We start from the raw sequence: 25,013 nt of genomic DNA, 5'->3' as shown, positions 1-25,013 counted from the left end.
ATCTGCAAACGTTTAGAAATGGGGAAGGATTTGTTACTCTACTTTTGCACTTCCTTTATTGTTGTACATTACAGGTGGCTAAATATTTTGTTTAGGTATTATTTTACTGACTTAGTTGCAAGCTCTTTCATGTTGTCACTTAAGGCCTAAACAGACTCGTCCGTCAGAGCCTCGCCCCGCCCTCCCCGTATGACGGTGGGTGGAGCGCCGTCATATGGGGAGGGGGCGCCGTCGGCTGACGGGGGCTGCTCGAAAATGTGACTCAGCGGCGACGATACGTGCGTGACGTCATCAGTCCTTACCGTCCTCATCATCGTAAAGTCGTCTTCGAAGCATGACGTTAGATTATAACGAACTAGTTGTGTGGCTTAGCCTTCCCAAATGTTGAGGGTCATTTTTTTGAATTTAATACATAGAATTGGGAACGTTACATTCAATTTCATTCAGACTGCCTTGCACTCAATCGCCACCATTTTCCAGGAGGGAGGGTGTAGTGACGTCCTAGCGTGTAGGGCTCGCTGGCGCCGGCAGACGGCGAGACGGCTCCAATTCGAGGCGGACGGACGAGTCTGTTTAGGCCTTTAGCCCTATATGTTCCGCTGTTCTCCATTCCTCTGCGATCCACTCTGAATCAGCGTCACACAGCATTCCATAAGGAAATTGGGGGGGCCGAGCATTTAAAACGCTCTACTACCCATCTCCGACGTCCGATCACAGATCCAAAGATATAATAATCTCCCTGCGGAAGCCACTAGTATTGGTGGGGGTGTTAAAATGATACTGCTGCGTGAAACAAGTTTAAAAGCAGTCTTTCCACAGCCTGTGCCGAATTTACGGCACGGTGTGTTACGTGTTTGATCTTACTCTCATGGTGCACCGCTTGCAAGCTGTGAGCAAACAACATTGCAGTCACGGATACGGCGGCACAGTGAACAAATCAGCGCACCTGGGAAGCAAAACTCCGAAGGTTCCTGTCGGCACTGGGACGCTTCTCCTCTCCTCCTAAATTTGGCACAGGCAGTGCAAAGACTGCTTTTGGTTGTTTCACCCCCGCTTATACTACTGGCTTCCATAGGGAGATTATTATATCTTTGGATCTGCGATAGAAAAAAGTCTGCATGTCTGGGAACGCCCACAAAATGTTAAACGGTTGGCGCGCGAGTGGGGTAAAACCGCCGATATATCTCATGGGCTGTCGACTCACCAAAAGACGGTGCTGTGGCTCTAAACTACATGTTTGGGGGGTTCTAGAGCAGAACACAAGACGTCTGCTCAGATGTGCGTTTACTGTGATGGTTAAATACCTGATCGTGTCTGCCTGGGCTGGGCTATCAGCTAAATTCTAACTTTGCTGAATGGATAGAACGGGGGAATTTACCCCACCCTGACCCCGCCCCCAGCAAGGCTGAGCCAGCTAGCGGGCGTTCCCAGACATGCGGACTGTCTCTATCGCACATCTGAGAACACCCCCCCCAATTTCCTTATGGAATGCTGTGTGACGCTGATTAGAGTGGATCGCAGAGGAACGGAGAACAACGGAACATATGGGGCCAGTTGTCCCTGTACGAGTGTACCTAGGTCATCATTACTGATGATTGATTGATGAACGCTTAACGTTTAACTCTACCATTCACGATAGTATATGAATTAATCATTCATAACAAACGGCTATTTGTCCTCTTGAAGATTGCCATCTGCTGAATACATAAAATGTAACGTAATATCACAATCTTGGAGGCCACTTCTAATTGCCTCATTCATTTCTGTAAAGCGGGAGATTTGTAACGCTATTTGTTTTGAAAGTAGCGCTGGTTTGCCTTGTGGTTCACTGACTGCACTGTGTTTGCTAACTGGCTAGCACAACTAACTTAACGCTAGGTAAACAGCTAGCTACATGGCTAGCTCAAGTAAACGGAAGGCTGTGGAATCAACAAGCAGTTACTTTAATAAAGCAAGAAGAGTAACTCGACACTCTTAATGGAAAATTTTAAACTGTCGCTCGACCAAATAGCAATATTTTAGTAGGTTAATAGGCTAGTTGCACAAGTGATTAGACGAACTTCCGGTTTTCTTGCCAATCGGCGAGCCAGTTTCCGCTTTATCGGCTTCCTCTCCTTACCGGCCCGGTCGCTGTGCTAGTCGCTGTGTTTATCAAACTTATCTCTAACTATCTGGTTTTTCGACACTATTTCTGGAACTGATTACTGAATTTGGATTACGGACTTGGCTGAATGGATATTTGATTTGACCGCTGCCTGGACACGGACACGAATTTAATGATTGCGGACTTGTATGACGTTTAAGCTGGCTAAACTAACCTAACGTTAGCTAACGAACCCTTAGCTAGAAGCTAGCAAAACACTGAGAACCCCGAATGACAATAACAAGACAAGATGAGTGCTGTGAGGAAAAAGAAATATAATGTACGAGATGTGCACAAGTTACAAAGAGGTATGGGTGGCTCTAATGATCACTGCTGTGTGCCACTTTGCTCAGCTTCAAGTCGCTATAACCGTATGATGAGCTTCCACTGCTTCCCAAAAAACACAAACCTTCGTGCACGGTGGATACAGAAAATCAGGAGGATGGGATTTTCAGTGACCAAACACACAAAGGTATGCAGCCGACATTTCGAGGATAATCAAATCACCACTACTGCTAAGGGTAGACGGATATTAGAAGCAAGCTCCGTCCCATTATTGTTTGAGTGGAACAACTACACCAACAAGACACGAGCTGGTGTTTGGGAACGCTGACCTCGACCGTCAAGTCCGGGACCATGTCCGGAGCCTGTGCCGGATCCTGAGGAGGACATTCAACAAACAGTACCGATGGTTCTGGACCACGACTATGGTGCCAACCGTACCATATGTGTCGACCGGGAGCAGTATGAAGGGATGATGAGGGAAATCGAGGCGCTCAGACAGGAGCTCCAAACATATCATCTACAAAACACTTTTGGACTCCAGCGATTTGCTTCCTCCCCAGAAGACATCCGATTTTACACCAGGTAAGACATCTAGCATTAGTCTAAAATAAACCCATCAAGCTAATAAATAAATAATGGTATAGTTGTAAGATCAAAATGAAGCAGTTTTATTTTAAGTCCAAAATCACACCAAGGTGTGTCTCAATATACTTTCCGACGAATAACAGAATGAATAATACAATGAACATAACAAAAACAAAGTTAATACATCTAGTCTAAATGATTACATCAATGACTGCCCTCTCAGGCCCATGCATACTGTATATAATTGTGTATTTCTTGTCTTTGTGTTAAATATTGTAAATGTTAATATTTTGTCTGTTTTAGTGTATTGCTTTTTCTCTCTCTGGCTAATTAATATGTATTGATGCTTGACTTGCTTTTGTTATTATGTTTTGTTCTTTTGAAGATTCCCAACATACAATCATCTGATGGCATTTTGGAACCTGATCGAGGCAGCAACAGCCAAAATAGTTAGGGTCACCAGAGCAAGGAAAGCCGATGTCACTAGCACGACAACTGAAAGCCCTTTAACCAGACCAACTGTAAGTACACACACACACACACACACACACACACACACACACACACACACACACACACACACACACACACACACACACACACACACACACACACACACACACACACACACACACACACAAAGTATGGGGCATGAAGAGGATACTTTTAAACAACTAACAGCTCATTAAACTTTTTTCCCTCCAGAAACTGTTGCCGATAGATGAGCTCTTCCTTTTCCTGACATACCTGTCCACCGGATGTACCCAGAGGGAGCTTGGCCATAGATTTAACATCCACCGAGCGACAGTCAGCCGAATCATTGTAACCTGGGCCAACTTCCTCTACAGCTTACTGGGCTCCATCTGTATCTGGATGTCACCTGCAGCTGTGAAGGCCACAAGGCCACGTGATTTTGACGGCAGCTACAGCAACACACACATAGTTCTTGATTGCACAGAGCTATGGTGTCAAACACCTTCATCCCTCCTCCTTCAGAGTGAAGTCTTCTCCACCTACAAGTCCCACTGCACCTTCAAGGCCATGGTGGGCATGTCCCCTCATGGAGCCCTGACTTTTGTGTCACCACTCTTTGAGGGTTCCATGAGTGACAAGGAGGTGTTTCGTCAGTCAGGTATTACATCACTCTTAACACCTGACATGGCCGTCATGGTTGACAAGGGATTCTTGGTGGATGACCTTGTGCCTGGGAGTGTTCATCGTCCTGCCTTCCTCTCCAAGAGGACCCAAATGCCAGAGGTGGATGTTCTGAAGACGCAGTCCATTGCCCGTTTGAGAGTCCACGTGGAGAGGTTGATCAGAAGAGTAAAAGAGAACAAACTCTTTGAGACCACTATCCCTCTCTCTATATCAGGGAGCATAAATCAAATATTCACAGTCGCATGTCTCCTCTCAAATTACCAAAATGGACCCCTGGTCAAGAAATGGAGATGTGAAAATTGAAAATTGTAGCCATAACTACCTCTTCTGAGGAACTTGATATGAACTATTCAGTGTTCAATGTACACTTTTCCACCAGACAGCAGCTAAATTCCTTGTAGTTTTAATTGGTAAATAAATTGTCTGATAAAAATGTATTTTGAGTGTTTGACAATTTAAAGGTGCAAGATAATAAAATCACAATCATATTAAGTTACAGTGGTCATTGTTAAGTTGTACAGTTGTCAAAAAGGGTCAATTCCCACAACATTCTGAAACTTTTTTGCCCTTACCTGGATACCAGGAGTGTTGTCTATTCATCCAGATAATTTTGGTGTGATTTGCCTATCTGATTTCACTCAAACAATTAAAAAAAACTTGTCAATTTGTCAGTTTTTATCAGAAAAACGAAGCAAATTACACCAAAATAATCGGGATGGATAGCATTCTGGTTAAGGGGGATTTTATTTTTTGTGAACTGCCCCATACAGCTATAATTGTTAAAATTGTGAACTTTGGTTAACTGTATTAAAATAAAAACAGCAGGAGTCACTCAGCCAATTTACACTTTTATTGTGTTAACATGGTGGGAAGGCAGTGTTATTAATCATGAAAGCATTTCCCATTAATAGTGAAAGTAAGATGATTGATGCTCAACACATTTGATTTGCATAGTGTACAATATTTGATGTCTCAATCTTGAAACCTTACAGGCATTTCTGCATGTAGACATGGAAATAAAACCTGTCTACTTTCTCTCTGATCACCTCCAACATATCACTGTCCCTGTATATTCGTTGAATTAGTATGTCTTCTTCAGCTGAAACCACAAAATCACACCAATCCATTCCAGTTATTAGCATCTGCCCCTGCACTTGTGAGTAGTAAGCATGCGTTTGTTTTAGCTCCAATTTCCCCAAATTCATTTTGAGATACGGGCAGTCAACATAGCTCTTAACGTTTGGGCACTTCATCTCAATCAGACCAAACTGACATGGCTCTGAAGGGTCAAAGATCAACCCATCTGGAGATGCCCCCAGCCAAGGAGCATCGGGGTGGATTACAAATCCACAGGGGTAGTGGTTGACTCTCTTTAGCTGGCAATACTCCCAGATAGCATCTGCTTCCATTTCGAGCCCCCTCTTCATAGCTGCCGTCTGACGGGTCCCTTGCAGTATCCGGTTAGCCAGACCTTCCTCAGAGTTCTCTCTAACTTGACAGATCTCCCTGAAACGTGAGGCAGTCAGTCTAGGCCTCCTTAGGCGATGCCAGTCAGCACATGAACTTTGTGCTCTGGTAGCACACTCAAATTTCTGTGCCATAACCCAGGTGACCTCAAGACACTTAAGGTGTAGCTGTTGTGCTTCAGTACATACAAACATGGAACTGGATGGCTGCAGTCGGTAATTCTGAAGAGGCAGAGATGGAGGTGGTGGGGCAGCATGGAAGGACAGGTCTCTCTTTGCCGTCGCTTGTTGGTAGGACAAAGGACTACCGACTTGAACCTTGCCAAGGGCAGAGTCAACTAGAGGAACTTCACAGCTGATGCCCATGCTGCAAATCATCGGCGCCTCAGCTGCGGAGAAATCCTTATACACCTCTGTCACCCGAAAGACGGAAAGATCAGGCAAGTCCCCACTGAGGCCTTTGTAGAGTGTGCTCCTGTGTGGAACATAAAGGTTATATAAGTGGCGTATGCATATTTCCATTCAAACATTCATGTAGCATATTGCAATACAGTAAATCTATCATCACTGATGACATCATTTCTAGTTGAGTGACATCACTTCTGGGGAAAAAAGAGATAGATATTTTACCTCACACCCTCTGTTGTTGCTCTGCACTTTGGCTTAGCAGACAGCACAGTCATTTTATCCACAGGGCCTGGCTTTATACCCTATTAAGGTAGGGAGGATATAGATTAGAAAATATCACCAACAGGTGTATAATTATAGTGCAACAGGTTAATATGCATTTTTCTTGACTTGCCAAAGTTCTGGGCTTGTGCCATTGTTGTTCTCCCTCGGTACAGCTGAGCACAGGGGGGACCACTGGCACCTTAAGCTGGGAGTAATGTGCCGACTGGAACAGCAAAGCAACACAGTGGTTGCAGAAAGCTGTTCCCGCCACACATGTGCAACTGTGATGCATCAGCTCCACAGGACTGGAATCTTTCAATACCACCTGCAAAAAGTCACATGTCATAGTAAATACTTATTTCTCTTAGCTTGTTTCATTGTTTGACCATTCCTTTAGGATGCAATCTTGGTTTTTAAATAATATATATTTCTAATATTATTCATCTATTATCACAGACCAAATGTTATGTACTTCGATATGTTAAGAGCATGTTGTATAAGTCAAATGCACTAGATTGTTTATTTGACTCATGATAGCCTTGTACTTTTAACACCAGATTGCACCTAAATGAATGGCTGAGTAAAACCAGGGGCGTAGTGGAGGCTAAACACAAGTAAACACAGTTTACCCTCCTCTTTGAAATGAGGCAGATAGTTTACTCACCTATTTGCAGATCACCTGTATCAATTGCAGAGGGGAAACAAGGTGGATAAACTACTCACTATTGATAGTTTACTCACCTCTGTATTTACCACTACACCCCTGGCTAAAACATAGCTTATATACCACGACCAAGTGGTACAAAAACACATGCAAAATTATCTGATGAACAAAACGAACAGATTAACCCAGGTTCTGGGGATCAGCTAGGTCAATGTATCTGCCTACTCTAGCCACTCTTTTGAGCGTTCCATTACTAGTTACGTTGTATTACAACACTAGCTGAATCCCCAGAAACAACAGGAACACTGGGTTATTAAAGTAACATGCATATCGCATATAGCTTCACCATACACTCAAACTGTGTGGCTTCTCAGATTTCCTCATGGATCTGTGGCACAATGCCCTGATAATCATTTCACCTGTGCTCTGATCTTTGTTTGAAACTGAGAGAGGGGGGAGGTTAGTAGTTAGTACAACAACTAACAATGTGTGTTAACATTAATAAAAACAAGCTAACATCGTAAACAAACGTAATCTGAAAAAAATATTAAAACCCATCATTATTGACCAAAATCATCTTATGACATCGCTGTTGTGACATCATTCTAAAATGGATCCTGCCAATCTTGAACATATCCCAGGCTATGATAATCCCCCCAAGAGAAATCCAGTTTGCCTTTATGGGAAGGAAAATAATTCACTTTTTGTGTTTTCTACTGTACTTTTTACTGTACACTGGCATTTGAGGGGTTAAAATTCTGAGTAGGTATGACATGTTGGTATGAGGTATTAGGATGAAGTTAACAAACGTAACAAAAGCAAAGCATCAGCAAGGCAGCTTGAATCTAAACACTACTTACCCTCGTAGTTGTGGAGATAACTCGATATGTATAACTTGAATCCCTTCTCTCGCTTGCTTATGGGAGCGGGGGAACAGGCATTAACGATACGATGGACATCGTTTACGTTTATTTTAGGCAGATCTTGGAGACATCTCGTAAAAATTGGCATTTTTTAAGCAATTCGGTGGTAGAGAAGATGTTCGTTCTAAACCTATGGTTCCAACACTGTTAGCTTTAAACTAACGTTAACGTTAGCTGTAGCTAACGTAATAGCATATTAAGCTTCATACAAGTCCGCAATCCGTAAAAATTCAAGTCCGTGTCCAGGCGGCGGCCTAATCAAATATCAATTCAGCCAAGTCCGTCATAAAAATTCAGTAATGAGTTCCAGAAATAGTGTATAAAAACCAGATAGTCAGAGATAAGTTACATACACACAGTGACCGGGCTAAAGCGGAAGCTGGCGGGCCGATTTGACTACAACCGGAAGTTTGTCTAATCACTTGTGCACAGAGCCTATACAGACCCATCTTTCCATTGGAAACAAACAACATGCGGCGGTTACTTCCTTGCTTTCTTGAATGAGACGAGTCCATTGAGACAAACCTGGTGTAGACCGCCCCCCAGTGGGCTGGAGCCCTAGAAAAATAATTCATAGTACACATCAAGCAAAATGTAACTATTATTTAAGTGTGATTATTTTATTTAGCAAGCGGAGTACATGATTATACTGCACTAGTTGAAACATTTTAATAAAAAAAAACTACCATCTATCAATCTATCAATATGTGCCTACAATACCTACTAAAACTATTCTTGTCCAGTAGCATACATCATTACATCATAAAGTAGGCTAAACAACTTAGATCCAAAATTATAGTACATTCTGACCCTTAATTGCTTCAGCACATTTTGGGAGACAAGTGGCCACACCTGCTGCAGGCAATTACCCCATTATAAATAACAGCCCAACTGGGACATTCCACATGTGGATCCACCCCAAACCAACCATAACATTTTGGTCAATGCCAATTACCACCTGATGAGCCTGATTATCAATTGAACAAGGAAAGTGCATGCAGGTCTGCATGCACTCACTGGATAGGTTAGCTATTGTACTAAGTCCTTAGTAGGGATCCTAAGCACAGCTTGATGAGACCCCAGGAGTTTCCATGATTGTGCTAATACCAAAAGCCTCACATAGTACAGAAAATAGAATCTCCAAAGTTTATACAATGTAAAAACAATACACATTTTTATTTTGGGGGTGGCTGTGGCTCAGGAGGGAGCGGGTCGCCCACTAATCAGGTGGTCAGTGGTTTGATCCCCAGCTCCTCCATCCTTGCTCCCGATAGTTGTGCCCACACCACACCAACCACTATCAGTGTATGAATGTGTGTGTGAATGGGTGAATGTAAGCATACAATCGCTTCTATTGCAATTTGCCCCAATATATTCATTGGCATGTTTAACTCAGTAGTTTTCAGTTACTGATTTCAACAGATCAAAACAATGTGAGAAATCGGAATATTGTTTTTACCATAACTGTTCAGTTGTTGTAATTAATTATTCCAGTGAGATTGCCTCAAGACTGCAGTTTCAGTATTTATGTCTGGAATAAAATAACCATCTGAAATGTAAATATACTCCCAAAGCCTGAATTACTAACTTCTTAATTTGCTTTTTTGGAGGGAAGGGGGGGGGGGGGGGGGGGCTTGAACCAAAGTAATATTGATGATCTTGTGTTATTGACTGGTAGCCTATGCAATGTTTTGCAATTTTTTTTTATAAAAAGCTGAACGTCCATAATTTCTTAACAAACCATTATACAACCCTAACGCTGACCAAACCTAACCAGGCAACTTTTAAATTGAAATAATATGGAGAATCTCAATAAAAATATTATATACAAAATCATTATGTCCTTTGATTGCCAATATACAGCAGGTAGGCCTATTCAGCAGCCGATTGTAGCGGCAAGTATGTGCTGTATAGCAACCACCAGTGTTGGGCAAGTTACTTTCAAAATGTAATATACTACATATTATTAGTTACTTTCATTTGAAAGTAATACGTTACTTATTACACTACTTTTGCATTACTTTCACTGTAATAACAGCAGTAGCAGAATGACATCGCCGCCCCAGAACCAGCCCGAAAAATAATTTCAACCGTCTTGAAGTCAGTGTAAACAATCCAAAATTCTAAATGTTATCGTCATCTATAGTGGTTATTTGCATAAAACACAGTTTGATTAGGAAATGATTTAAATATGTGCTTTGATTAAAATAAAATGTAACTCAATTTGTAACTTGAGATACTTGACAAAGTAACTGGTATAATATTACTGAAATCCTATATAGGCCTATTACATGTAATGTTACTTTTGTAATGAGTTACCCCCAACACTGCTAACCACCACTTTAGGATTTAATATGATCATGACATGGTAGCTCCTTTCAGCACCTACATTAATAGTTAAAAGGAAGTGTTGGAGAAAAATACAAGTTCCATTGGCATTTTTCTCCAACAGGAAGAAGAAGCCAGCACACTTGAATGTCCTTTCAGGTTTTAATCCATCAATGGGAAGACAGCGACAATGGACGTTTCAGCCAAACAGGCCTTCTTCAGCGTTCGTCAGCACTGAAGGCAGCCTGTTTGGCTGAGACATCTTCAGCGTTCGTCAGCACTGAAGGCAGCCTGTTTGGCTGAGACATCTTCAGCTTTCGTCAGCACTGAAGGTGGCCTGTTTGGCTGAGACATCTTCAGCGTTCGTCAGCGCTGAAGGCAGCCTGTTTGGCTGAGACATCTTCAGCGTTCGTCAGCACTGAAGGTGGCCTGTTTGGCTGAGACATCCATTGTTGCCGTCTTGCCAGATGATGGATTAAAACCTTTGAAAGGACATTCAAGTGTGCTGGCTTCTCCTTCCTTTTAGTCATTGTTTTGTGCCTTGCACCTGAGTTTTTATCGATCGGTGAGTGTGCTCGCTACTTCCTTGGATGAACTATATTAATAGTGGCTACTATAAATAATGACTACTACTATTACTACACTCAGATTTAAGCTATCCCAATTTTGCAAAAGTTGTGACAAGTTCTAATATCATCACCACATGTTAAACAGACCTCACAATTAATGCAAATATTTTCTTTAAATAATGGAAAACAAAAGACAATCAATCAGGTTTATTTTATGCAAAAAATACAGTCAAACATTGGTATGTTATTATGAAATTCTTGTAGCTTTAGTTTGGTTCTCGATGGGTCACTGGAATTTTGGAATTCTTATGAAACCTCATATGCCCATAACGTTCCCGTTCTCCTTCCTCTGCGATCCACTCTGAATCAGCGTCACACATCATCCGCGGGTTGAGCGTTCAAAACGCTCTCCTACCGGACTTCAATGTTCGATCGCAGATCCAAAGATATAACAATCTCCCAACGGAAGCCAGTAGTTTAGGAGGGAGTGTTAAAATGATATTCCTGCGTGAAACAACCGTTTAAAAGCAGTCTTTCCGCAGCCTGTGCCGAATTTAGGAGAGGAGAAGAGTCCCGGTGCCAACAGGAACCTTGGGAGTTTGAGTACGGTATTTTACATGTTTTACTTCCCAGGTGCGCTGGATTTGATCACTGCGCTGCCGTATCCATGTGTCTGCAATGTTTATTGCTCGCAAGCGGTGCACCATGATAGTAAGATCAAAAACACCATGCTGTAAATTCAGCACAGGCTGTCGAAAGACTGCTTTTAAATGGTTGTTTCACGCAGAAATATAATTTTAACACCCCCACCTATACTACTGGCTTCCATAGGGAGATTATTATATCTTTGGATCTGCGATCGAATGTCGGAGACGGGTAGGAGAGCATTTTAAACGCTCAACCCGACGCTGATTTAGAGTGGATCACAGATGGGAACCTGATTGAAAACCACTGCAATATCTTCCAAATACAGCCAGTCTAAAATTAAAACCTTTGCTGTTGGTGACATTGGGCAGACATGAGGTTTTCAGTCACGAGTCATTGTGGACCCATGTTCACATCTCTCACTGATGATTGTTTTTAATGTGACTATTAAGGTGGCTTTTGCGTTTGAACATTTTTGAACAGTGAGCACACGAAAACGTTCTCAGTCCAGAATGAACTAAGAGATGATTCTTTAAACAAGTTGTTCGCAAAAAGCGCTTCCCACAGACGTGGCACGCGTGTGGTCGCTCTCCTCTGTGATTTCTCATGTGGAGTCCCAAATGGCTTGACGTGAAAAAGCGAGCACTGCACTCCTTGCACTGGTAGGGTTTTGTCCTTGTATGAAAACGCTGATGCACCTGGAGATCACCTGCCGAAGGAAAACTCTTACTGCAGTCCATGCAGGAATATGGTCTCTCCCCTGTGTGCTTCCGCCTTATGTGAACTGTGAGATTCCCCCTTTGGCTGAAAAGTTTTCCACAGTAGCTGCAGCAGTAAGATCGGTCATTTGAATGAATTTGAATTTTTGAATGCCTTTTCATATGTTGCTTGAAGTGTCCGTTTGAGCTGAAAAGTTTGCCGCATTGGTGGCAGAGGAAAGAGGCATTGTGCTGATTAAAATGCTGCATAAGGGAAGCCAAGTCAGTGAAAGACATCCCACATTTGTGACAGTCAATTTGGTCTTCAATGTTGTGGGCTTTTGTATGGTTTTGCAGCTCATTGATACTGGGAAAGCTCATATCACAGTGACCACAGTGCAGTGAGATTTGACTGGATGCCGTGCCACCATTGGACAGAGACACTGATCTTGGCTTTCGTTTCTGTTGAGCAACCTGGCACTCATGTTGTTGCACATGGAGAACAAGGTTGGGCAAATCAGCGAATGACTTCCCGCATTTGTGACAGTCTAGTGGTTGATGACTTTCAGCATGTCTTTTTAATTCCTCTGCTCTACTAAAGCTTTTAGGGCAGTGACTGCACTGCAGTGGGTTCCCCTGATCTTCAGCACCCAGCTCATTTCTCGTGTCTTCCGTCTCAGTAGCAACAGTGATGTCTAGTGCTTCCGTCTCAGTAGCAACACTGATGTCCAGTGTTGATTCCTGCACCTTTTGATTTGAGCTGCTCTTCAATCTGTGCTCCCACGCCACATGGTATTTAAAACTAGCGAAGAAACTGAAAGACATTCCACATTTCTGGCAGTCAAATGTTTGTTTCTGCTGACTTTTTCTGCCTTCGATGGCCTGGAAAGGATGGTTCGATGAACACCGGTGTGCCAACTTCAAGCATAAAGATGTGAAACCGTCCCCACACTTTAGGCAGCTGTATGCCGCTTGCTTGCACAAAGTCCTCTTGTGATTAGAAAGACTTGTTGAGAATCTGAAAGTTTTTCCACATTCAAAGCACTTAAACTGTCCTCTTTCCTTGTGGACCTGCTGGTGGTTGACCAGCTGGAACTGGGATGCAAAATTCTTCCCAAAGCTGAGATGTCTAGTGTCCAGTGTACTCAAATGCACAGAATTCAACTCTCTAGATCCTGCAGGTGAAGGAAGGTGAACAGGTGCTGGTTTGTCTGCTGGATGAAAATGAAGGAGAAGAGATAATTAATTAATCTGAGTTTCATATTTTGATCCGACATGTTACATAGCCCTTTAACACTTTCAGTGCCACGGCCCTTGGGCAAAAGGTTGCTTGCTGTGCCACATAGGCCGCAATGCATTTTAAAACAGTCATATAATTTTTTTAATAATTACTATGTAAACACTGAACACGCACAAATAACGATGAGACTCTCTTCTATCACCTGCAAAAAAAAGTTTATTGATCCCATTTTCCGTTCTTTAGTTATGAGCCGGAGAAGATAGCTTGATTGAACGAGAAACATACCTTTTTTTCTACGAGCTGAGATAATGAGCCTTTTGTGAAATTAAACATTTCAAGCACATCTCTGACTCTGAAGCGAATTTTCTGATGTCTGGGTCTGTCTGGGTGAAGTGTATGCTGCTCTGCTGCTCTCCGTGCTCCCCCCCCCCCCCCCCCCCTCAACTGCACACGCCTCCTGGGTGTGTCTTATGTGTCTGGTGGCTCTCAGTCTCTGCTGAGTTTGCTGCGCACACACAGTGAATGGTGCGCGACATTCAGCTTTTTGGTTCCGCGTGTGTTTGTCACGGGCTGGCATGCTTCCAGTTCGGAATAATAATGCTGATTATGTGAATGTGCTGTTGCAGCGTACATGGAAGTGCTCAGTTGTGACAGCGGATGCTGCTGCTGGGGGCACAGCTGGCGTTGTGCTCGTTTATGGAGGCACGTCGATGCATACGGACGGATGCGATGCGATTTCCTCATTTTGCCCAGTGACTATTTCTGTGTGTTTGGCTCCTTTTTCTCTGATCAGGAGAGTGCTGTCGCCACCTAATGGGTTTGTAAAATAGGTTATCGACCTCCAATAGCTACAATATTGTTAGAGGCGACGTAAGAAGCTTAGATCGACACCCCCCCGTCAAAAAAACAATTTGGAGTTATGACGCCATTTGGCGTCGCTGGCACTGTACGGTAAATTTCTAATGACGCCATATGGCGTCGCTGGCACTGAACGTGTTAAGCAGTCACCACATAATTTTGATTCAATGTTGTTTGTTGTGCTAATTCCCAAATCCTTATGCTTATGAGTACCAAAGCTCTTGTGAATTTCGATCGCTGCACCATAGTGTTCTGACAGGCTGTATCGGCTGGATAAATTGAGCAACAATTGCATTTTGACTTCCGGTCAGGATTTTTCAAAATAAAAGCTTTCATTCAAACTTGATAAAATACACAAATTGAATATACCGTAATTTCCGCACTATAAGCCGCACCGGAGTATAAGCCGCAGCAGCAAAATTGCCTGTTTGTTACATATATAAGCCGCACCGGACTATAAGCCGCAGGTGTTTTAATGTTTTTATTTATTTATTGTGTTTTAATGTTTAATTACCATATGTAAGGGTTCATGCACAGAGGGGATTGTCGGGAAAGAGATGGCTGTTTGAGGAAGCTCCCATTTATTAACATTTCAACAAAACAACATAACACAACACCACCTGTGTTTTTTTTTACAGTGCACACAGTGTCCGCGGTGTGGTGAAAAGAGGGCAAGAGAGGAAATTAAAACAGAAGTGGATTTATAGTTAGAAAGAGTGCTAAAAAAGAGAGATTTTTTTTTTTTTTTTAAATCCATAGATAAGCCGCACCGTTATATAAGCCGCAGGGCCAAAAAACGGGGGGAAAGCCGTGGCTTATAGTCCGAAATTTACGGTACATACCCTTGGAAAAGGTGATATTGCATTTACCGGTAGATATATCCTTTGGCATTTGTAGTGCTGAAGAATTGTACTAACTTCTAAGCTTGCTCCCTTCAATCAGAAGGCCATTAACGGGGCCAATTTGAAAGCGATGTAAAAAATATATAAAAAAACTGATCCAATATTAATCATTTTAGCAATATCAGAAGGGATGAGGAGGCTGTCGGTAGCCCAACAACGCCTCTTATCTTATGGACTTCTGACTGCTAAGAAACTCATCCTTTTATTCTGGAAGAAAAAAGAAGTACCCACTGTTAAACTCTGGCTAACTGAATTGACAGAAACTCTGCACCTAGAGAGAATCAGATTTATGCTTAAAGTAAATTAGGGGAATTTGAGGAGATCTGGCACCCTTTAATAATCTCCTACCTGAATGCAAACAGCAACTCAAATTCTGTAGACACTACACACACTATTCGGAAGTGTTGCTCACATCAAATGCTATAACACTGTGATGTTATGACAACTATTTCTTTGGTTACATTGTTAATAAGTGCATTTCACTGATATATTACTGTGATGCTTTTTTTTTTGCTGTAGACTTGTTTTGTCTTTTCTTGGAAAAAAGATGAAGCATACTCATGTGGATGGTAAAATATTTGAAACGTAAAAAAAAAATCCAACTCAACCGTTGCAAATCAAACTCAGTAGATATACATGTAGAGTCATACTTCATTTAGTTAACTGCTCTTTAAGCTAAATGTGTGTACATTTTTACTGTTGTTGCCATTTCTGGAAATGCAAATCTAAGCTTGCCGGCTCTCTCAGACCATTGAAACAAGTCAATTTCAAAATAATATTAAAAATCCAATCTCAATCGTTGAGAGGTTCCTCTTAGTGTTCCTATGTTATGTCTCATTGTTAGATTACTACTTTAATTTCTATTGTAAAAACGAACTTTATCACGCTATTATTTTGAAGGCAAAATCACTCAACCAGAAGTGCAATTGTGGGAAACTGTTGATGGAGATGGCTGTATCACAGTGTGGTTCGGCGACCTGTAGCCATACAGCCATAGTAGGGCACTTTTGAGGGGTCCACGCGCACCCCCCTTATTTTTTTTTCTAGTCTGGACTTTTGGCATCCTCTAAAATAAAGATTTTGATGATACCAAGAAAAAAACCTGTCCAAAATGTTTTTTTTTAAATGTTTTATTACCCCTATGAGACCCGCGAGTGAGACTGTCTTTCAGAGACTGGCGCGCTCAAATCTTGAGCTAGGTCAAAGGTAGGGATATCATTTGAAACTAGACAACCTAAGGTTTCCAAGGGGGCCAAGCGTGTCATGCTAGCTTGTCGGGAAGGGGGCTAAATAACTAATGATTCAAAGTTAGGCAAAAAAAAAAAAAAACGGCCATCACTTCCAAATGGTCCCTTGACCTGTCACCTCAATATATCTGAATGGAAATGGGTTATATGGGTACTCACAAGCCTCCCCTGTATAGACATGCCACATTTATGCTCATCACATGCAATTTTGGGCAAGAACCATGCCGTGTTTTGCATGCAGTAGGCCTAGAAAAGTGTAATTTCGGCCTATTGCAGGGGGGTGCACGTGGACCCCTCAAAAGTGCCCTACTACCAGGACTGCAGACGGTTACAAAGGACTGTGAAGACAGCAGCTAAAATCATCCAGAAACATTACCGGAGCATCAAATTACACACTACCCGTCTCAGTAATGGTTTCTTCCCACAGACAGTCAGGTTGTTGAACAGCTGAACCATACGCACATGCGGTCTGTGGTTAACAAAAGTTTATGAAACAGCGAAGTTTGCGTTCACTGTTCAGCAAGATAATCTTCACAAATGAGGACCACTTTTATGACTTTTGAGGCATTTTCTGAAAATTGTGTAAAAACAAACAAACACGTTATGCTTCCAAAGTCATAAAAGTGGTCCACATTTGTGAACATTATCTTGCTGAACACAAACTTCGCTTTTGGACCATATGCATAAGTCTTACCCATTCTGTTAAGGAAACATCTGTGGCTCTCCAGCAAACTCTTAAGACTGTCTGTGTGCAAACCAGACCAGAGACCGTCATCGATGTCCGTGTTGCCATTAAAAAATGAAGCAACCTGTAAAAGAAGATTGAAATGAACATCTGCAACAGCACTTATGGAACACAAAATCTTGACCGCGTCCGGGGGCCCCCACCCTGTATAAGTAGGGTTCCCATATTTCCCACAGTAAAACCCAGTTATTTCCACCACTGGTAATAAGTTAACTTTCAATAAGGAATATTAATAATTTCAAAAACCCACCTGTTTGAAGTTTGGGACTGGAAGCTGTTCCTCTAGTTGTGAGAGGAAATCACAGACCAGGGAAAGCAGTGCTGCATCAAAATGGGGTTTGAACTCTAAAAGAAACACTTCCTTAAGAGGGTGGGGAAAAGTCAGAGTTAACATAAGCACAGGAGCAAGTTGCAGGCAATGATAATTGTCATAAAATAAAACCCAGAAAAAAACCAGAGGATCAAACAAATAACAAGTGAAGGAAAACAGTCAAATAGAATATACGTAAGCCAAAAACTGTTTACAAAGTTATCTCAAATTCAGATGAAATAAAACACCTTTCAATTCCAACGGGTTAATTTTATATTAATGAAATAGGTCACCTTGAGAAAGTGCTGACTTTCCTCGTGGGTTGCCAGTACAGTTTGGGAGAAGTTGAGGAATTCAGCAACAGGAGCTTCCACCTCACTGGCCTGACAGAACATTGTGAAAGGAGATTTAACCAGCTTGTGCAAACCAAGGCCAATAACCTGGACACCATACAACTCATCTCACACCATCATCAATAACCTGGACACCATACAACTCATCTCACACTATCATCAATAACCTGGACAGCATACAACTCATCTCACACTATCATCATTGTACAGATTCTACAAGTACAAAATCTACCATGTGTGAGTCAATGGGGGAATGAGCTTTCAAACCAAACTTGGTATAACCAAATCTTGGTGAGTCAAATTTTTCAAAGCTGTATGCGCAATAACAATGCAACAATTGAGCAGGAATATGCTATAACTGACAAACCTCAATGCTCTGAAATGATCCAATCTTGTCAAGGAAGGCTTGGATATCACATGTGTTCTCCACATTGAATTGTTCAAACATGATCTGGGAATTGAAATAGAAGTAAATGAAATAAGAAGCTGGAGTGAAAAAAAAATATATATATATATATATATTTTTTTGGGGGGGGGGGGGGTTGACCCTACATTAAAGTCGAGCTGAACCCAAAAATGACTTTTCTTTTCTTTTAGTTCAAATACCTGGGTATGCAGTACACCTATTTAATAATGTATGCAAACAAAATCACAACAATCTAATTTCTTTAGTTTTTCACACTTTTTCACATCAAAAGTTCATTTTTCAAGATTTCATTGATAACAGTAATGTACAGTTTACTGACGTCACCTAGTACTATAAAATTTCTACCCCATTTCAACCAATCATATCACGACATGCAGCTGTCAATCAAATCTTCATTTCTGGATAATTTTCTCTTCCAAATGAAGTCGAAAATGGCGCCTAGTGCCTGTCATCTGGCAGAATTCCTATCCCATAAACTAACTACTAACTTGGCCAAGTGTTAGAAACATGAACAAAAAACAAAAACTATAATCTCTAAGAATGCAAAGAAATGTAACTGGCTCGTTAAAACGCGCATTCCAGGGATATCGTATTTACAGCAGCGATAATGGCGCGCGCATCCGAGAGCTTGGTTGTCAGGGGTCGCACTTCGGAGATTCCAGGCCGACGTGCTGCACTCTCCGCTCGGCAACACGAAGGCAGCTGGCTGCCTACGGCTCGCTGAGCTCCACTCCTCCCGTCAAAATGCTCTTCCCGAGGGGAGCGCCACAACACACTGAATCCCACTCAATTTGGAGGCGGAACACGCCAGGATTGGCCAAAGCCCAATCCAGTCCCCAGAATTGTCAAATAAAATCATCAACATGATACTATGACCCGCCTCTCAACCTGTCATCTTAGACAAACTATGTTTTCAGTCTGAAACGGACTCATTATGCACGTGACGAACAGGTTCAGTTCGACTTTAAGCCCGACGCCCGTATTTTTCAAAGCTTCACACTTTTAACTCATCTACTTCTCTTTATCTACATCTCCTCCTTTGTGATTCGTATACAGTAGGGAAAACAACATGGGATAGAGACTTTGATGCATCACATAATAAAAAAAATATCTGTTAAGTATCCTCATGAGATTTCATTAAAGTAGTGGACGGGTTGGCATTTCTACAGGAATGGCTGGTGGTAGTCAAATGACATGTGGTGACACTGAGTGGACAATTCATACACAGAATTTATTATTGTTGCGTTGGAACTTGGAACCAGCCTTGAATGTCTCTCCAACAACTCCCTCTCCCTTGGCATCATTCACTCACCTTTGCTCTCAGACCCAACATGAGGAGAGTTTTCTTTCTGTCGGTCAGAACTTCTGGGAAGGTTTGAGTCACCAGAGAGACAAACTCCTCTAGCTGTCCATAGTGCTTGCTGCTCTGATGTTGTGCCAGCTGCCACATGCACGCTGACATGAGTCTCAGGGGCGGCACAAGAACCTGCAAGGTAGAAACTGGGAGTGGAGGATCTGCAAACATTTAGAAATGGGGAAGAATTGGTTAGACTGACTCTACTTTAGACTTTTGCAATTCCTTTATTTTTGTATATGGTGGCAATATATTGACATTATTCTACTGATTTAGGCTCTTTCATGTTGTTCCTGTAGTTCAGGGATCGGCAACCTTTTTGATGTGAAGTGCAATTTTCAAATTTGATTGTCAATCAGTGTGCCACACCAAGATCAATGACTCGAACATCAAAATTTAAATCTCCAACGGATCTATAATGTTATTCCATCCAAAATCAGGACATTTTAATTAAAGCACTATACAAGATACACAGCACGGTCTTTATCTGTCTTCCGCGCTTGCATTTTTCATCTGCTGTCTGCAAGGCAACATTGGCAACAGAGGCAGAGTACAGTAGGTCACTACCGTAAATATCCTAAATAATAAAAATGCGAGCGAGGAAGACGGAGAAAAACAGTGCTGTGTATCTTGTATAGTGCAACTGCCAATGGCTGTGAAATGGTAATTTGGCAGGGCACTGCATACATTTCTACAAAAAAAAATCAATTGCACACTTATTGCTGCTGTGCTCTGCTCTGTTGTTCCACTGGTTACCCCTTCCCATGCCAGAGGTGGCACCCATGTCATAGGTTGCTGACCCCTGCTGTAGTTCATTATTACTGGTGAGTAGAGTTACCAGTGGTGATTGATTCACTCTACCATTCATCATTCACAACATAGCAGCTGTCTGTCCTGTCTGCTAAATACATACAATGCTGGGGGGCAGCTCTTCCAGAGCTACTATGGAGAATGGAGGAGTGGAGTGTTAGATGCCGCTACACGCTGCAGGTATCGCCAGAAGATTGCAAAACATATAGGATATGATCCATATACAATGTAGAGAAGTGATTTTTCCAGAAACTTGTCAGATTTTGCTAGTGATAGATGATTTCGCATTCATCAAAGTAAATATTTTGCCCATTTTCCGCAAGCCACGTATCTTCTGAACAGTCTGACTGACACTAAAATGGAATTTTTCAGACGCAGACCAGGAGAAAATTAACTTTGTTCAAGACATGTCTCTCACTCTCAGGGGATTTGGCAAAAGGAGTTCACGTTAGCAGGGAGTGAGTAGCTAAAGCTACATGTGAAGTTCGTTGATGTAGACTTGTAGTTAGATCTGTAGGGAAAACTAGAACGACCGCACCGCGGATATATGCCTCCGCCAAACAAGTGAGCAGTCGAGATGCATGTCTGTCCAGACTTTGACGTTTGAGCCAAATGTGAGGAAATTTAAAGAGCATGAAACAAGCATTGTGATGTCATAGTAACCTTGAAATTTGAGCACCAAAATATAATCAGTTCATCCTTGAGTCCAAGTGAACGTTTGAGGCAAAATGGAAGAAAATCCGTCAAGGTGTTCTTGAGATATTGCATTAACAAGCTTGAAAATGGCGTTTGTGAGGTCACAGTCACAGTGACCTTAACCTTTGTCATTTGACCACCAAAATGTAATTAGTTCATCCTTGAGTCCAAGTCGACGTTTGAGCCAAATTGGAAGAAATTCCGTCTAGGCAGTCCTGAGATATCACATTAAAGAGTTTGGAAATGGGGTTTGTGAGGTCAAAGTGACCTTGAACTTTGACCACCAAAATCTAATCAGTTCATCCTTGAGTCCAAGTTAAAGTTTGAGGCAAATTAGAAGAAATTCCATTAAGGCATTCCTGAGATATCGTGTTAATGAGCTTGAAAATGGCATCCGAGAGGTCACAGTGACATCGACCTCTGATCACCAAAATCGAATCAGTTCATCCTTGCGTCCAAGTCGACGTTTGAGCCAAATTGGAAGAGATTCCGTCAAGCCGTTCCTGAGATATCGCGTTAACAAACTTGGGAATGGCGTTCATGAGGTCACAGGACCTTGAACTTTGACCACCAAAATCTAATCAGTTCATCCTTGAGTCCAAGTCGACATTTGATGCAAATCTGATGAAATTCCGTGAAGGCGATCCTCAGATATCGCGTTAAGGAACGACGGACGGACAACCAGAATGAATCCATAATGCCTCCGACCTGGCTATCGCCGGCAGAGGCATAAAAATGGAGTGGAGAGATCTCTAAATTATCCACGATCCATCTCTGCACAGACTGTTAGCCAACTGGCTAACACAACTAGCTTTTGATATAATTTGTCCATGAATGACATCAGTGCCTCCACAACTTAACACAGACCAACTCTCAATAACTGTCAAACTACCGTAAATGAATGCCCGCAAAACTGTTTGCAGTTTTCAGAATTGTTCTCCTTTAAACTAAAAATAAGTTGGGGAAAAAAGTTGGACCTCAACGCCTTTCCAAAAATCTCTCTATAGAGAAGAGTCTATTGGTTCGGTCTGCCTGATCCCTTCTTCTCTGCTCCCGCCTCTCTCTTTCACGCTCCATCTCCTCCTCAATCAGATTGGCTAGGCGACGCCGCTTCCTCTGTGGTGGGGCTGGGGCCATTTCTTGTGCTCTGTCTGGCTCTCCCTCTCCTTTTCCTCCAACCACCACCTCCTCCTCCTCCTCCTCCTCCTCCCCTCCATCACCTTGCTCCTGTTCAGCTCCTGGCTTCGGCACACCCTCCAAAGGCAACGTGGCCCGAACCACCACAGGCATTATTGAACGCTTCTTCTCCAGGGCCTCGTCCATCAGGTTGTACCAAGGCCAGGTGGCCGGTTTGGCCTCACCACGGTCCGTACCACTACCGGTTGGTAGATCCTTCAGTTTCTAGAAGAAACGGCAATTGGACAGTGCATAAAGTAAACACAATACACTTGCAGTACTGACATGGGGTGGCCTGTGGTTAATGCTCAAGAACAATTAATACCTTGTACTGGGTCTTCAAGTTGTCCCATTTTTTTTGGGCAGATTTGTGGTCAACTTTACCCTCCAGCCCAATCTCAGCTAGTACATGACTGCAAAACAAACGCATACACAAAACAAACAGAAATACCCCATAAATGTAGTAGAACTAATCATTTACAACTTTGTGTTTTTATCATTAAAAAGTGGGTGTTACTAGTGTGCTGTACACTCTGGTGTATTATGGCAAGGAGAACTACGACACAATGGTATCTGTTGACAAGTAACCCTCGTTTTAGGTTCAGAAAATATTAGGAACACTGCTCTTTCTGTGACCAATGCAACAGTCTCTTGACTGTAGGAGAACTGGGCATAACGTTACTAGCTATTCTGTCCTTCCTGAAGCTTCATCCAGAGCAAAATAATCTGTGTTGTTCACTGTTGTATTGTAAGTGTGTAACTTACTTCCATCCATTGATGGCCGAATTCCTGTCCCCCGTAAAAATCTGCTTGAGGCGGATCCTGGCCTTTATCAGCCTCGCCGTATGTTGTTTTGTCCCTGTAAAAGAAAAAAGTTGCCACACTGTTATTTAGACAGTGAGCGGACGGTCGCTGCCGCTAGCTAAAGCCAAAACATGATTGTATAGCTAACGTTATTATGAGCTAACAAATAACGTTACCAAACATATTTCTTATTGATAACCTTACATATTCAACCAACAAATGGATACTTAAGCAAAGACAGGTAATCATTTAAAGCATGGTGAAAAACAAACTTCTTTTACACTTAAAGGTGAGCGCAGCGTCTGCCATGTTGATATCCTCCAGTCCTGGCTGTGTGTAGTCCATAGTCTTGTCCATCCTTTGTATGATCAGCCTGCATGGAACTATAAAGAAACTGGTGTGCACAATTTCAGTGGGGAAGCAAAATATTTTTCATGTGTGTCTTCAAGTGGGTGCTGCCATACCTGGGTGCTTCACAGGGACCAGATCCTTCCCCAGGACTTCACTTCTTCTGCTAGAGCCCTCTGGAGTCCATTCATCATCGCTCTGCTCTGCTTCATCAGCCTCCTCCTCTCTGCTGTGATCAGATTCTCCTTCCTCTTGGTTGTCCCCATCTGATACCGTTTCTGTTCTGTATCTTTTGCATTCACTCCTGTACTCCTGCCTTAGTTTTGCTTCGTGAGGAAGAGACTGTGTGGACAAAACCGTATCCTGAGTAGGAGAGGAGTAGGCTGTGAGGAGGAAAAACAAATTCAGATATTTGCAATCAAAATAGTTTCCTCTTGCAGAAGGATAACCTCATTAGCCAAATGGACGAGACGCCTCCTGCATATACTGCAATGCAAAGCTAAAAGGGGGTAACTAAATTTTTGTCAAAAATGAGTTTTTGTCATTTTTGGAACATTGAAGATCTGCTTTAGCATGTGGAAAAATATCTTGAGTCGCTCATATGAAATTAACCCCAGAGGTGCCAGCTCATATGACGTTAACCCCTGAGGTACCAGCTCATACAACATTAACCCCCGAGGCGCCGCGCATATGAAATTAACCCCAGAGGTGCCAGCTCATACGGCATTATCCCCCGAGGTGACAGCTCATACAACATTAACCCTCCAGGTACCAGCTCATATGACATTAACCACCGAGGCACCAGCTCATATGACATTAACCACTGAGCTACTAGCTCATACAACATTAACCCCCGAGGTGCCGCTCATATGAAATTAACACGATGTGCCAGCTCATATGACATCAACCCCCGAGGAGCCATCTCATATGACATTAACCCCGAGGCGCCAACACAGACACACAACAAGAGTCCCACCAAACTAGGCTTGAAGGATGTGTAGCGGCCTGATAATCTAGTTATATTATATTTATACGGATATTATATTAAGCGTAATTGTGCCATGAACATGAGACTTCATGTCTATAGCTGCTTTCACACATGTTTGGTATTCAGGAGTTATCTAGAGCAGTGGTTCCCAACCTACGGTACGCGTACCGTAGGTGGTACTTGCGCCCCCTGCTGGTGGTACTTGGAAGGCTCTGTGAATTTTTTTTTTTTTTTTTTTTTTTTTAAGTTTTTGTGCAAAATCCATGGTGGTCATTAGTACTGTAGTAGTTTTCAAACATGTGAAAGTGAAATAATAATAATAATTATTAATATTATTGGCAGTGTTTCTCAAGGTAGGTGGTACTTGCGCCCCCCCCTGCTGGTGGTACTTGATCCCTGGAATCCCAATGTTTAAATTATGAAATAAACCCAACTTTAAAATCAATTGTAAAACATGTTTATCTATCAAAATAATACTACGAATGAAAATAAACTTGTGATCATTGAAATTGAGGTTTATTTTGTTGTCTTGAGATTTAGAAACAAATATTTGTTTCTGACGGACACTATACCTGTTGCGCATGCACAATTACCTGCCCGCCCCGCATGGTTACACAAG

The 25,013-nt window shown here is 42.3% G+C and overlaps 3 protein-coding genes across 3 annotated transcripts; 1 reads left to right on the top strand and 2 right to left on the bottom strand.

The window, feature by feature from the left end:
• Positions 1–2,134: 2,134 nt before the first annotated feature.
• LOC310799495 (uncharacterized protein) lies at positions 2,135–4,474 on the top strand (the record flags this gene model as incomplete). The annotated part of the gene is made up of 3 exons (XM_083662085.1): positions 2,135–3,010; positions 3,399–3,534; positions 3,719–4,474. Exons 1-3 carry the CDS (start codon positions 2,832–2,834, stop codon positions 4,472–4,474), a joined length of 1,071 nt encoding a protein of 356 aa, XP_083518211.1. The 5' UTR covers positions 2,135–2,831.
• Positions 4,475–5,006: 532 nt separating this feature from the next.
• On the bottom strand, positions 5,007–8,235 carry LOC310790255 (uncharacterized protein). Its single transcript, XM_083651921.1, has 4 exons — positions 7,834–8,235; positions 6,440–6,634; positions 6,268–6,347; positions 5,007–6,112 (listed from the first exon to the last, which is right to left on the bottom strand). The coding sequence occupies exons 2-4, from the start codon at positions 6,599–6,601 to the stop codon at positions 5,158–5,160; spliced, it is 1,197 nt and encodes a 398-aa protein (XP_083508047.1). The 5' UTR covers positions 6,602–6,634; positions 7,834–8,235; the 3' UTR covers positions 5,007–5,157.
• A 2,785-nt stretch (positions 8,236–11,020) lies between these two features.
• On the bottom strand, positions 11,021–23,669 carry LOC310790244 (uncharacterized protein). Its single transcript, XM_083651912.1, has 11 exons — positions 23,523–23,669; positions 23,340–23,441; positions 23,020–23,113; positions 22,580–22,667; positions 22,299–22,479; positions 19,531–19,733; positions 18,159–18,242; positions 17,732–17,821; positions 17,379–17,489; positions 17,078–17,192; positions 11,021–13,350 (listed from the first exon to the last, which is right to left on the bottom strand). Exons 2-11 carry the CDS (start codon positions 23,413–23,415, stop codon positions 11,858–11,860), a joined length of 2,535 nt encoding a protein of 844 aa, XP_083508038.1. The 5' UTR covers positions 23,416–23,441; positions 23,523–23,669; the 3' UTR covers positions 11,021–11,857.
• Between the last annotated feature and the right edge of the window lie 1,344 nt (positions 23,670–25,013).

This window comes from Poromitra crassiceps (assembly GCF_964638095.1).
Source record: "Poromitra crassiceps genome assembly, chromosome: 2".
NCBI lineage: Eukaryota > Metazoa > Chordata > Actinopteri > Beryciformes > Melamphaidae > Poromitra > Poromitra crassiceps.
Note: the sequence above shows the minus strand (reverse complement) of the source record. Positions and strands in the feature narration are given on the sequence as shown.

Bases quoted from the DNA above. Each gene is read 5' to 3' on its own strand.
- LOC310790255 (XM_083651921.1), bottom strand. From the start codon at position 6,601: ATGCATCACAGTTGCACATGTGTGGCGGGAACAGCTTTCTGCAACCAC. The intron at 6,348-6,439 runs GCAAGTCAAGAA...CTACCTTAATAG, and splicing joins GGCACAAGCCCAGAACTTTG to GGTATAAAGCCAGGCCCTGT. The intron at 6,113-6,267 runs GTAAAATATCTA...TGTTCCACACAG, and splicing joins GCAACAACAGAGGGTGTGAG to GAGCACACTCTACAAAGGCC.
- LOC310790244 (XM_083651912.1), bottom strand. From the start codon at position 23,415: ATGGACAAGACTATGGACTACACACAGCCAGGACTGGAGGATATCAAC. The intron at 22,668-23,019 runs GTAAGTTACACA...TTTGTTTTGCAG, and splicing joins TCGGCCATCAATGGATGGAA to TCATGTACTAGCTGAGATTG. The intron at 17,193-17,378 runs GTGGGTTTTTGA...CTTCTTTTACAG, and splicing joins CAGTCCCAAACTTCAAACAG to GTTGCTTCATTTTTTAATGG.